Genomic DNA, 12,873 nt, shown 5'->3' on the forward strand with positions numbered 1-12,873 from the left:
GGATTCAGAATTTGTAACAAGGCTGGGTCAGGGTTCTGGTGCAGATGGCGAGACCCTAGCGTAATCTTGTGTGGGAGAGGCACCTCTGATGTGCGAGGCTTGGGGATGCCTTGGTGTTCCTGCTGCTGCTTGGGGACCCTCTGTAACGGTCCTGCTGACCTCAGTGCTGCTGGGCCAGGGGACCCCAGTCCCTCTTTGGAAGGGGTACCTGTTCTCATAGTAGCAATGCTGTGTGTGGGCAAAACTACTTAAGAGTTGGAACTTTTGTGAAAACTTGTTACTAGGAATTGCAGTGAGGAGTGAGCCTCCCTGGCTTGTTTGTTCACTGACTGTGGTGTCAAAGCCTTGGCTAATAATGTTTCAGTTGTTGTTGTTGTTAGGTGCCGTTGGATCAACGATCACAGAGACCCAGAGAACCACTGATCTGAACCTTGGCCTACCCTGTGCCCTCTGCATGACCTCTGATGTGCTCACTCACATCCACTGTTACAGTCGCTGTGCCAAATCCATCATGTTGAGGGTCTTCCTCTCTCTTTCTCACTTTCCACCTTTCCCAGCATGCTGTGTTTTTTTCCAGGCCCTCTCATTTTCCTGGTATCCTGATGAGATGTGACCCCACCAACTGCTCATAGCTTTTTATACCTCGTACTGTGAACATTCTCCACTCTCCCCCCTTGCCTGGGAGCCCTCAAAGCATTGACTGAGCCTCATGCTCTTGGTTCTGTTTTTAAGGAGGTTTTTGTGGTCCCCCCCCAAATGGTGGTCAAGGTGGAAGTTTACAGTTTCCCTGCTCATTAATTGTGTTCATTTTATTTCATATTAGTTAAAAGGCCCTCACTGTAACGGCACTCTTCCCACTTCCTCCCTGGGTTCCCATTCATGCCCTTCTGTCCTTTCCTGTTCTCTGGGAGGGATGGGGGGTGGCAGATGGGACGTTGATTAGAAGGCAGAGGCTGGACTTCCCCTCTGTTTCTGAGAAGTGTGAGGAGTTAGCGGGCCTCTGAAAAGAGTGAGCAGGTTTTTCTGCCTCAGCCCAACAACAGCCATGGTCTCTGGAGTACCTGACCAGACTAGAGTGGGCTCTGGTGGTGCAGGCATCAGGAGATAGCCGTGTTGTCTTTAAGGAGACCCATCTGGGAGAGGAGATGACAAGAGGAATTTTGTCAGAATTTCCTGAGAATTGTGAAGAGGTGGCATATGGTGTGGTCAGGGTTTGGAGTGGGTGGGCGAGGCACCTCTGGTGTTGGAGTCCAGTGCTCTGACCAGGTCTGCTCTGGGAAGCCCTCCATTGGGCAGATTGGGCCACAGGTTGGCCGCACTGGCAGTGGGCACAGTGGTGGGTGCAGGGAGGGCAACCCTGGAGGAAGAAGAGGTGAACCTGAAAAAGGAAGCTCTCCTATTCTCTTCTGTCTGTCTTTTTTTGGGAGCACCAGAAAATCACTCCGAGACCAGCAGAGCTCCGGGTTCAGTTGGGAGAAACGCAGTTGTCATAGTGACCTGACGCAGCATTTCAAATTCTCACTAGGGTTCAAGTGGTCCCTTATGGCCTAATTTCCCCCCCTTCAGGTCTTAAAAGATCAGTAATCATTTAGCAAAAAATTGCAGCGATTCCTCTGTACCAGCAAGGTACTGGGTTCCTCTTGAACAGACAAAACTCGTCTCATCAAGCCTGCCTCGAGGAGCTGAGTGGCCCACACGAGTGTAGATAAGGAGAAGTGGTGTTGAGCATGAACTCTGTGGACTAGCTGCAGCCTGACTTCAAACGCTTGTGGCAGCCACCTCAGTGATGATTTCCCTATAATTTAAAAAGAAAAAGTTACATAGCTTTAAAAACAAACAAAAACTCTGAAAACTCATTGCCATCAAGTCAGAACCAACTCATAGCTGACCCTCCAGCAGGATTTTGGAGGTTGTAAATCACACAGGAGGAGATTGCCTGTCTTGGTGGATTTGAACAACCAAGGAAGTGGTGCGTTTGGGTTAACAACACAACTTCCTATGGACTAGGCCACCAGGGCTTCCATTAAAAAAACAAAAAAGATGGGCCTGTATAGCACAGAACTTAACATGTTGGACTGTTAACCAAAAGGTCAAGAGTTTGAATCCACCAGCTGCTCTGGGATTACAGCACAGATTCTTCCACTAGGCCACCAGAGCTCCTCCACCAGCTGCTCGGGATAAAGATGGGCAGTCCCTCCCACGAAGATTTAAAGCCTCCGGAACCCAGCGAGGGTTGTATGAATTCACCGCGGTGAACTGGTTGCTGTACAGATAGAAATAGTTCATGTGAGGGTGGAGCTTTTCAGGGTGAAGATGGACCACAGACTATTAGGATCTGAGTGCAGGGAAGAGGCATGGCCCTCAAGTTGCCCTGCAAACATCTCAATTCTTGCACTGTAGCTTGAGAGTAGTATTACCTACCTTGCAGCCAGGTGTGCAGACTGGAGGAGATGATGGGCAGGAAACTGAGACTCGGAGAGTGGCTTTCAGCCCTGGCTACATTTAACATCATCAGAAACTTTTTTTTAAATTTATTTTATGTTTTTTCTGAATGTGTGTGTACCATCAAATTGTATCTGACTGGTACAGGAGGAGATTGTCCCTACTTCTCCAGCAGAGCATCTGGTGGATTCGAACCGCTCACTTCTGGGATTGCAGTGCAACTTCTGGCCACTAGACAACCAGAGCTCCACACCAGAAACTTTTAGAAACTCCTGCGCTATCAGCACTTGGTGGAGAGCCAGGCTTGGGGGTGTCACAGCGATACATGAGTGCCAGGAGTCCTTCCCACAACCTGGCACCCTCTCCTATAGCAAGAAAAAGTAGACTCATATTCCCTGCCTTGAGGTTGATTTGGTGTGGCAGTGTCACGCGAATGGGCTTATGCCCTCAACTTGGAGGCTGGCCCAGATCTCCTGCAGCGCACGTGGCCTCCTCACGGGCTCCCACTTCCCTCCACTGAGCACATCGGTTGCCTGACTTCTCAGCCTTTTAGAGCCAGTGTTTCTTGAAATCAGGAAGCTGCATAGAGCAATAGCACGTCTGAATTGAGGCACATTTATAGAATTGGGGGGGGAATTAAGAACTCAAGATCTGGACTCCTGGGAGAATTGCCCACAATCAGCATTGCTCACAGGAGGCAAGGAGAGAAGTCCCGGGTATGGATGGGACCTGCAGGACTCACGTCACTCCCAGGAGCTCTGCACACATGTGCCCTTTGCCTCCACTTCCCTGGCAGCCAGCCTTCTTGGGGACAGATGTCAGTTGAGGGTGTCTGTGTGTGTCAGTGGAGATAACATTTGTCAGCTTGAGAATCAACCTGCCTCTGACTCCTCCAGCCAGGCCGTGTCCAGGTCTGTAAGGCCAGCCTCTGTCCTCAGAAGTGAGGTTTTGTGAAGAGCACATGGGAAGGATAGAGGGGTTGGAAGTGGTGAGCCAGCCCACCCCTCAGCCCCCTGAGGGACTGAACCCACCAGCTACAGGGGACAGAGCCCAAGTCCAGGCCTCTCCCAGAGCTTATTTCTCACACTGTAAGATCTACAAGCAAAGCCGGAAAGCAGATTTTGTTTTAACATAATTACAATCCAGCAGAAGTAAGTAATGGTGCCCTCCATCGAGGATCACCAGGCTTGAGCCAGACCTTATCCCCATCACAGGCTTTGCTCTCTTGCCTTTGATGGTGGTGGGTTCTGAAGTCTTTTCACTAGAGCTTCTTTCTGATTGCACACTTTGTCTGTGGTTCAGCCCTTCATGATGTGAGCTCAGCACTCTGCAGAAGCATCCTTGCAGGTGTCCAGGCAAAGCCTAGGGAAGAGGGAGCGGTACACCAGGGCTCAGAGCCCTCCTCTAGTGCAGTGTGACAGCCACGGTGCATTGAGCCGGGGCTCACTTTAGAAATGCCTTCTCCAGAGAAGCCTGTGTTGCTGGGCAGCCCTGCCAGTGTCCTGTCACCTTATCTGTGCAGAAACCGGGCCTCTGCTTCGATGTGAAGCTTTTTCCCTGGCCTCCAGGACCCAGAGCCTTGCAAGTGCAGAGACCCCTCCCCAACCCAGCAGCTGCGAGCCTGGATGTTGTGTGGCTTTGCAACCACCAGACAGAGACTCTCTTGTGGACATACAGGGTGCCAACCTGTCCTTGTTAGCCTGCCCTGCCCACCTTTCAGCACCATGAGGCACTGGACAGCAGCTTCCAAGCCTCTGGCCTTGAGTTCTAGTTTAATCGTGCTTTTCTTTCACTAGCTCAGGCAGGCTGGCAGGGTTTGGGGGTCTTTGGTGTTTAATATGTGGCTCTAAGCCATACTGACACCATCCACTCAGATGAGAGGGGAATTTTCTAGGTTCCATTTGGTTGGTTGGATTTCCCAGGATCAGACGCTTCGAAGAAAACTAGCAAGCCCTCCTTGGAAGTTACACAGACACAACACTAAATAGAGAGGAAAAAGGGTTTATTAAGGGGGGGAAGGTGTTCATGGAGTACACCACCAAATAAAGCTGACAGCGGATCTTCTCAAGAGTTAGAAAGACGTCAGTCTGGGGTAGGGGCTAATTATGGGGTTCTTGGTTGATGGAGTAGGATAGTTCTTCCGCATATGGTGTTTACCTTAGACTGTGAAGCTCTTCAGAGAGAACTGAGAACTGAAAACGGGAAGGTACAGGGAGCTCTGGTGGCCCAGTGGCAAGAAGCTGCGCTGCAATCCCGAGGACACATGGTTTGAGGCCACCAGCAGCTCCGCGGAAGAAGGATGGGCAGTCTCCTCCCATGTGGTTAACTGGCTCTGAAAACCTGCTGTCCTCCCTGTGGTCAGCTATGAATCAGTTCCAACTCAATGGTACACAGCAACAACAACAGGAATGGGAAGGTGTGGCCTGTACCTGCAGTAGCCCAAGCTGACCCTAACGGTATAGTTTCCAGCAGGGGGGGCAGGTGGCCTACTGAATGTGGCTGCCTGGGCTTCAGGGTACAGCGGAGGTGTTAAATGCTGGAACCAATCATGCAAGTTGTTGTTGTGTATCATTGAGTCAGAACTGACCAATACTGACCCTTGAGTCGGTTTTCAGAAGCACAGGAGGAGACTCTCCGTCTTTCACACAGAGCAGCTGGTGTTCAAACCACGTACCTTTGGGTTGGCAGCACAGCTCCTTATCACTAGACCACCAGAGCTCCCTAGTCATCTAAGGCGTTAGAGAAATCTGTACCAAATGCCTTTGTAACCAGCAGAGAGACAAGCTTCATGTGGTGGTTAGTTTACTACCTGCTCCCGAGGGCCAGATGTAAAGTATTCCAAATAATCACTTAGGCCAGTCTTTTCTGTTTTTTAAGTCCAGAATCTAAGAAACTCTTCGGCTTTCCTTCTAGCCTCTCTGCTCTGAATTATGCTTAAGAAACCACACCCATGGGGGAGTTTCGTATGGCTGGATAGGGGGAAGGTAGGAGCTCGTGCTGGGCAAAATAAAGGAGCCAGGCTCTGAAGCAGGCCTTGCTGGAGTGATGCTCACCTCTGAAGGTCTTGCACATGTGGGGAGAATTGGCCCTGGTTCAGTCCAGATGGGGCCTCATCTGATGATAGGGCCTCATCAGAGCCAGGACCTCAGGCGTGGTTTGGATCCTCAGGCTGTTACCCATGGCTCCTCCCTGTTGAGGTGACCATATTGACAAAGCCATCAGCTGTGGGAGTAGGTTACTGACATGGGAGACGCCTAGGTGGAGTTTACAGGGTGCCAGGAACCCCTGCCCAAACAGCCTTTATGCCAGATGCACTGAGCTTGTTGCAGGAGGTGAACGTCAGGTCCCATCCCTGGTCTCCCCTTCCTGCAGCTTCAGGTTGCTTCCTCATGGTACCTGGACGCTGATACTGGCTGCCTTCTCAGGCAGCTGGCAGGTGGGTTTGGTGAAAGAACAGGATGTGTGCAAATCCCAGAAACCTCTGCACCCATGATATGTATATAAGGTATCATGTGACACCAGAACCAGCCAAGTCCCTGCCAGGTCTCCTGTGACACCCTAAAGAGTGTGCAGTTTTTACAATTGTTCATTCCCAGCTGCTGTGTTATTTTCTTCTTGTTAAGTACCAATGAGTTGGAACCAACCCATAGCTGACCCTCCAGTGGGTTTCCAGAGGCAGTTCACTGGAGGGGATTGTCCATCCTTCTGCTGAGCAGCTGGTGGCTTTGAATTACTTACCTTTGAGTTGCCAGCACATCTCCTTACCAGTAGGCCACCAGAGCTCCCCTTCTTAATGGGGTTAAAGAATAGAAGCTTATTTTCTTCCAGTTCAGAGTCCAAGTTAGTTGCTTTCACGGCCATCCTCTTGGTTTCTTGAGATTTACTGGCAATTCTTGGTCCTCATTGGCATCTGCCCTCTCCTATGTGGGCGTCTGTCTTTTCTGTTCTTTTTAGAAGATACCATGCATCTACCACAGTGGTGGCAACAGTGGGCTAAAAAGCAGCAAAAAAATGTGAGGACAGCACAGGCTTGGGCAGGGTTTGGTTCTAATGTACATGGGGTTACTAGGAGTTGACATCTAAGAGCAACTATCTACCAGGCTTAACTGGCAGATGACACTATCTGATTAGGTTTAGGGCCCAACTCTATTTTAGTTCGAAGCCAGTTAACGTAACAGAAGAAGTCATGTCCAACTGGTTCTCTTTACAGGTATAAGAGTTAAGACTTCCACTCATGTATTAAGAGTTGGGGGGACAATTCACTCCACATTATATGCCCTCCTCTAGAAAATCAGCACGTGCCCCTGAGCACACATTCCCTAATTGCCAGGGAGGTGGAACCGACCCTTAGCTGACCCCTTCAGTGGGTTTTCAGAGGCCGTAAATCACACAGGAGGAGATTGCCCATCTTTCTCTCGAGGAGTAGCTGATGGATTCGAACCACCTGCCTTTAGACTGGCAGTGCAACTCTCTACCCACTAAGCAATTAATAAAGGCTAGTTGAAGGAAAGGAATAAATGGATGAGTAACTGAGGGGCTACTGTGGTCATTCAAAAGGATTGGCTGGTTTATCTGAAATGGAAACAGGGAGGGTGAATGGCAGCCCCTCAACGGGCTTTCTAGACCTGCACCCTAAAGTCTCCTGGAAGCTCTGTGCTCTTTCGGCCTGGACAGGTGCCTTGGGTCCACTTAGCGGTGTCTGCTTCAGGTCTGACCCTGTTCAGCAAGGTCACAGGTTCTCCCTGGACCCCAGGAAATTGGCATTGGCTTTGGTCACTGTCTGTCCCCTCCTCTGTCCCAATTTCTGAAGCTCTGTCTTCACCATTGTCCTTTTCTCTTCCCTTGGGGTCCAGATCCTGGCCAACATCTTCCTCTACCTGTGCGCCATCATTGTCGGCATCATGTCCTACTACATGGCGGACCGCAAGCACCGCAAGGCCTTCCTGGAGGCCCGCCAGTCGCTGGAGGTGAAGATGAACCTGGAGGAGCAGAGCCAGCAGCAGGTGAGACTCTGCCCGGTGACCTGGAGTGTGGGCCATTTAGGGTGTGAGGCTTGAGTTCAAGGGCTGTAGATTGGGAGGAGAGTTCAGTCAGGAGGGCTTGGAGCCCACTGCTGAAGCCTCAGGGACCCCCTGGGAGCCCATCTCCCAGGGTCAGATGTGGCATCTTAAAGACAGTGTCAGAGGGCCGATTCAGGACTTCCAGCATGCCTCAGCCTCTCATGTTCACAATTCACTCCTCAGTTTTCTTCCCTTCTCTCTTTATTGTTTTTTAATTTAAAACTTTTCAAAGAAATGCACTGCTCAAACAGTAGTGATTCTCTGTATTCCTTCCTCAGGAGAAAAGAGTATTCATTTATCTCTAATTCCTTTTCTCCATGGGCATCACTTTGTGTTATTCTCCTCTGACAACCCTGCCACTCTTCCTCGTCCAGATAGTCTTATTGCGGACCTACTGTGCGCTCAGAGCCCTCTGGAGTAGTGGGGCGGGCCTTCACAGGGCAGGTGGGGTCTCAGCCTGTCCCACGGCCTCAGAAGACCTGTGTGGACTCCCAGTCCACCACACGGGAGTGCTGTGTCACACACAGGACAGTCACCCCATTTACTTCCTGTCCTTATGAAGAAATAAATCCAGCCCAGTCCCGAGGGCCCCGCTATTTAGTCTTCCAGCTGGAGAAGTGCCTGCTTGTCCCTGTTTTTTTGTTTCCTGTCTTTAATCCAACCTAATCAACAATCCAGCAGTTCTCATGTACCCAAACAAAACAAAAACCCACACTTGTTGCCATTGAGTCAACTGTAATTCAGGAAGCCTACAGGACAGGATAGAATTGCCCCGTACAGTTTCTAAGACTGTAATAATTTTTTTTAAAAAAATCATTAATAGGATTTCGTTTTATCATCCGATTACTGGTTTGCATACAATAATTCGCATGTGTTGTGTTTCACTCATGTACATTGAGTTTTATACAGTCTTTCATTTACATTGGATTTCACGCAGTCATTCGTAGAGCAGACTGCCATATCTGTCTTCCATGGAGTGACAGGTGGGTTCGAACCTTTGACCTTTTCAATCAGCAGATAAGTGTTTGACCACTGCACCACCAGCCAGGGCTCCTCTACAGTGACTCAGTCTTTTAGTCTTTGTTCTGCATTAATCTCGAATATGTTTCACATGCTCCAACTTCCTGTTCTGCATATGTTTATTTTCCATTTACAACTAAACCCCAGTAGATGGAAGGTACTTGATTCCTGCACACCTGTGAGCCATCCACTGTACCGTTTTGTGTTTAGGAGATTGCATTTGGCCCAGATTCACTGAAACTGCCGGTTTCATAGATCTGCCAATCAGACAGGATCCCAGTTTTGAGGTACCCTTGACCTAAGGGGTCCCTGTTGGCCGGTTTCAACACGCTCAAAGCATTGTTACTTGAAAATGCCCACTGGTCACTTAAATGATGGGTCCCACTTGCCTCTTGCCTCTTGTCTATTTGCTGTTTAACTCAGCAAGCTTCTAAGTTGGGCATTGGAGCCACCTTTTTCAGAAGGCAGATTTCACAGGAGAATTTCCCTGACTTTTGTTGTGTTAAAGATGAGGCTTAGCAAGTCATTGTATTAGCCTCTTGTTTATCAAGGAGCTGCTGCTGCTGCTGCCTTTAAAGAATCACACTCACCTCACTGGCTTTACCCCGTGAAGGGCGCGCGTCAGTTTCTGGTTTTCATACTCTTGGATTCCCAGCGGTACGAAGATGCATGTCACCACCTCGCCAAGCAGCTTTCAGCACATCTCCGTCAGGCTTGTCTGTCTCCCGGCACAGCCAGGCCTGCGGTGGTCACACTGAACAGCTTGGTTGGTGCTGCCTATGGTGCAGGGAGGAAGGCCCAGTTTTCCACTCTGGGTCTTTGTAGACTACTTAGCCAGGTTATATATCACGTAGAGCCTTCCTTTCCTTAGGTGCATAGCGGAGCTGTTGATACCTACATTACAGTGATTCGTAACCTGGAGAATGTGGACTCAATGACTGGTGAGCCATGACATCAAGTAAGGGAATCTTCCTTTAGTGCCCAGGGCCCACTTGCTCCCTCTGGGCAGGTCGGTGCAAGGAGCCCGAGGCCTAGCCAGGATGCTCACCCTTGGGGAACTCCAGGACCCCAGGTCACTATAGGAGCATTAGGGGTGCCGCAGCCTGCTCTGCGCACAGTGGGGCTTCTCTGCCTTTTCTGCCCCTCTTTACACCACAGAGCCCACACGCAGCAGGCATGCGAGCAAGACCCAGCCCCGGAAAAACTGTATTGTCATGATGTATTTTCATTGGGCATGTTTTGAGCCTCACGGGCCATTTTTGTTTCAGTCTTACACAGTTCTTGTTTAGCAACTTTGTCACCCTCCTAGTTGGTCTCCACTGCGGCATCTTTCCTTTCTTGTTTTGTTTGGGGCAGGCGGTTGGCAGTCAATCCCCTCAATTTCTAATTGCCTGGAAAAGGATATATATATGTTGGGGTTTATTTTTGTTATGACTTTTGTTGAGATCCTTTTTTCTGGGTGCTGTCCTTAGTGGCTGGGCTTTTTCCTTTCGACACTTTGAGGGCATCTTCCGTGACCTCTGGCCGCAGTGGCTTCTGTTGAACACACCAGCTGTCAGCAGCACACTGTGCCTTTGAAAGTCAGTGAACATTGCTTTCTTTTGGTCGCATCAAGAACTTTCTTCAGCTGTTTTACAGAGCTGCGCTTTGGGGACCGTTTGTGCTCACTCTGGTCGGTATCCAAAGAGCTGCTTGAGTCAAAGCCTAGATATTATTTTTTCCCCAAATTTTCAGCCATCTCATTTTGAAAAGTGTAATTTGAGTGAAAGTTTAGACAGCAAGTTCATTTGGCATTGAGCCATTCACACACATTTTGTTCTTTTTCATTTCTGTACCTATGGTGCAATCACAGTTCTCCTCTCTCGCCGTCATTCTGAGCTCTAGTGATCCTTCTGTGCTCCCCTGTGTCTTCCCTGCTTTCCTGTGCTGATTATCCCCGTACTTCATGTTCTCGTTCCCTCTACCCACCTTAATGTACGTTTGCTCTACACTTACAGAGCTCTGGTGGCTTAGTGGTAAGAAGTGTTGCTGCAACCCAAAGGTGTGCAGTTCAAATCCTCCAGCTGTTCTGAGGGAGAAAGATGGGCAAGTCTCCTCTCAGGTGATTTACTGCCCCTGAAAGTCTTCTGGAGGGTCAGCTCTGAGTCAGTTCCAACTCGACAGTACACAACAACACAACAATTACGTGTTTATTAATTTTTATTCCCCTCTCACTTCTTCCTCATCTTTGGTAACCACCCCAAAATGACTCTGTACAAACCTTTCTTTAGCTTTTTATAAGTGTTATGCAATATTTGTCCTTTTGTGGCTAATCAGCCAGAATTGAATTTTTTCCCTTCTTTCTGCCCCATTCCCTCCTTTCTTTGTGAAACTTAAGAGAACTTTGTTAGCTATTTTGACCGTGTTCCCTATGTCACTCACAGTTTTTGTTTGTATCTTCCTTTTTTTATTTTTCTGTGCTTCGGCCTAGCTTAGTGTACTGTTGCCAAGTCAGAACCTATAGAATCTTTAATTTCAGGCTCTGAAATTTAAAAGAAATCTATTCCAGTTCTCTGGTTAAATTCTTTATTTCTCATCTATTGTCTTGAACATATTTAACATTTACAGTAAAACCTGTGAATGTTAGAACCTATCTAAGGGAGAAATCTGTCAGAGAAGAAAAACTCAAATAATTTCCAATAAGAAAGAGTGACAGAAAAAGAAAAAAAAATGCTGCCAAAAGCAGAAGGCTCACAAGACTTAGAAAAACGAGGCCCTCTTCTCAGGTTCCAGCTCTCTCAGGCTTCATTGTATTTAATGCTCTGGATTGCCCACCCAGCATATCGAATACCAAGAGATCAGTTTTTTTGTTTTTTCCTCCCTTCATGTTTATTTTTGTTCTTCTCTTCTGGAGTTGTTATTATGTACCACTGAGTCAGAACTGACTCATAGTTGACCTTCCCGTGGGTTTTCAGAGGCAGTATATCGAAAGGGAGGGGATTGCTCATCCTTCTCCTGTGGAGAAGCTGGTGGATTTGAACCGAGTGCCTTTGGGATTGCAAAGGTTCTTACCACAAAGCCACCAGAGCTTCCTACTGGAATACTGGATCCTATTTTGAATGCTGTATAAAAATGGTAGCAGCTCCGAATGATACTGCTTCTCTCCAGAGTTGTTGTTATGTACTTCAAGTCAGCTTCAGTATCTTGTTCATTGTCCAACTTTCTGATGCATAGGAAGCAATTGAAAATCATGGCTTGGATTTGACACACCTTAGTCTTTAAACAGACATGCTTACTCATTAGTACTTTGGAATCATCCCCAAGAGGCCGGGAGAAACCGTATTGTCGTCTTTTGATTTCTTGGCTGCTGCTACACTGGGTTTTGATCATGGATCGAAGTAAAAGGAAAGAATTTTTTTTTTTATCTTCTGGCAGATAGAATGGGGGTAGACAACTTGCCCCAGTGTGGGGCTGAGGTGGTTAAGGGTGGGCTCTAGTCCCTGTGAGAGTTTCTTGTGCGTCTCCTCCTCAAAAGCAACTTTCAAGGGTCTTTGCAGAAAGTTTCATCTTTTTAGTGGGGCACTAAACTCTCCAGCCCCAGGAGGAGATGGCTGTGTTTCTAGCCTCTTAGTTGTCCTTTTCGGCTTGGCTTCTGTTTAGGAATCGGCTTCAATGGAGATTGTTAGCTGCTTTCTGGTTGCTTACAGTGACCCCATGCGTGTCATCATCCAGCCCTGCACCTTTCCCTCATCAGTACCAGTCGGACATCTGTGACCATGAGGTTTTCATTGTCAGCATTTGGAAGCAGTTCACTGGCCCTTTGAAGTCCATTGGAATCTAGAAGATCTGCTGAAACTCATTCAGCATCATAGCAACACACAAACCTCCACTCACAGAAGTGTGGTGACTCTACGTGAGGTTCATTAGCTGGGAATTGAACCGTGGTATCCTACGTGGAAGACAGGAATTCTACCACTGAGCCTCCCATGCCTCGGTCAACCTAAGAGGAATGCGTACACATTGCTGTGGAATAGGAACCGACTCAGAGCTGACCCTCCACTGGGTTTCCAAAGCTGTAAATCACACTGAAGGAGATGGCTCGCCTTTTCCCCAAGGAAATGTTAGTTCTTTTGAGCCACTGGAGAGGTGCTGCTTTGGGACTGCTTTGGGACTGGTAGCACAACTCTTGATGACAGGGCACAAAAAGTTAGCTCCTTCTTTGGTTCTGTCTTCTCCAGGAACTAAGCACTCTGCACCATTCTCCTTGCATGCTGTTCTTGTTCCTCCAGTTCCATGAAAGCTGTAGCCATGTCTGGTTATCCTTTCAGCCTCGATCACAAGAGGAAATGCAGCTGAGTGTGCTGGGCTTACA

At 48.5% G+C, this 12,873-nt stretch overlaps 1 protein-coding gene across 1 annotated transcript in view; it reads left to right on the forward strand.

The window, feature by feature from the left end:
* The window catches only part of ADCY3 (adenylate cyclase 3), a 130,230-nt gene that overhangs the window by 63,178 nt on the left and 54,179 nt on the right, over window positions 1-12,873 (forward strand). The window contains exon 2 of the mRNA XM_006880623.1: window positions 7,296-7,445. Coding sequence (XP_006880685.1) covers window positions 7,296-7,445 — 150 coding nt within the window. The remainder of the gene's footprint in view (window positions 1-7,295; window positions 7,446-12,873) is intronic.

The sequence above is a fragment of the Elephantulus edwardii genome, unplaced genomic scaffold (genome assembly GCF_000299155.1).
Source record: "Elephantulus edwardii isolate Elephantulus edwardi_28Jun2011 unplaced genomic scaffold, EleEdw1.0 scaffold00009, whole genome shotgun sequence".
NCBI lineage: Eukaryota > Metazoa > Chordata > Mammalia > Macroscelidea > Macroscelididae > Elephantulus > Elephantulus edwardii.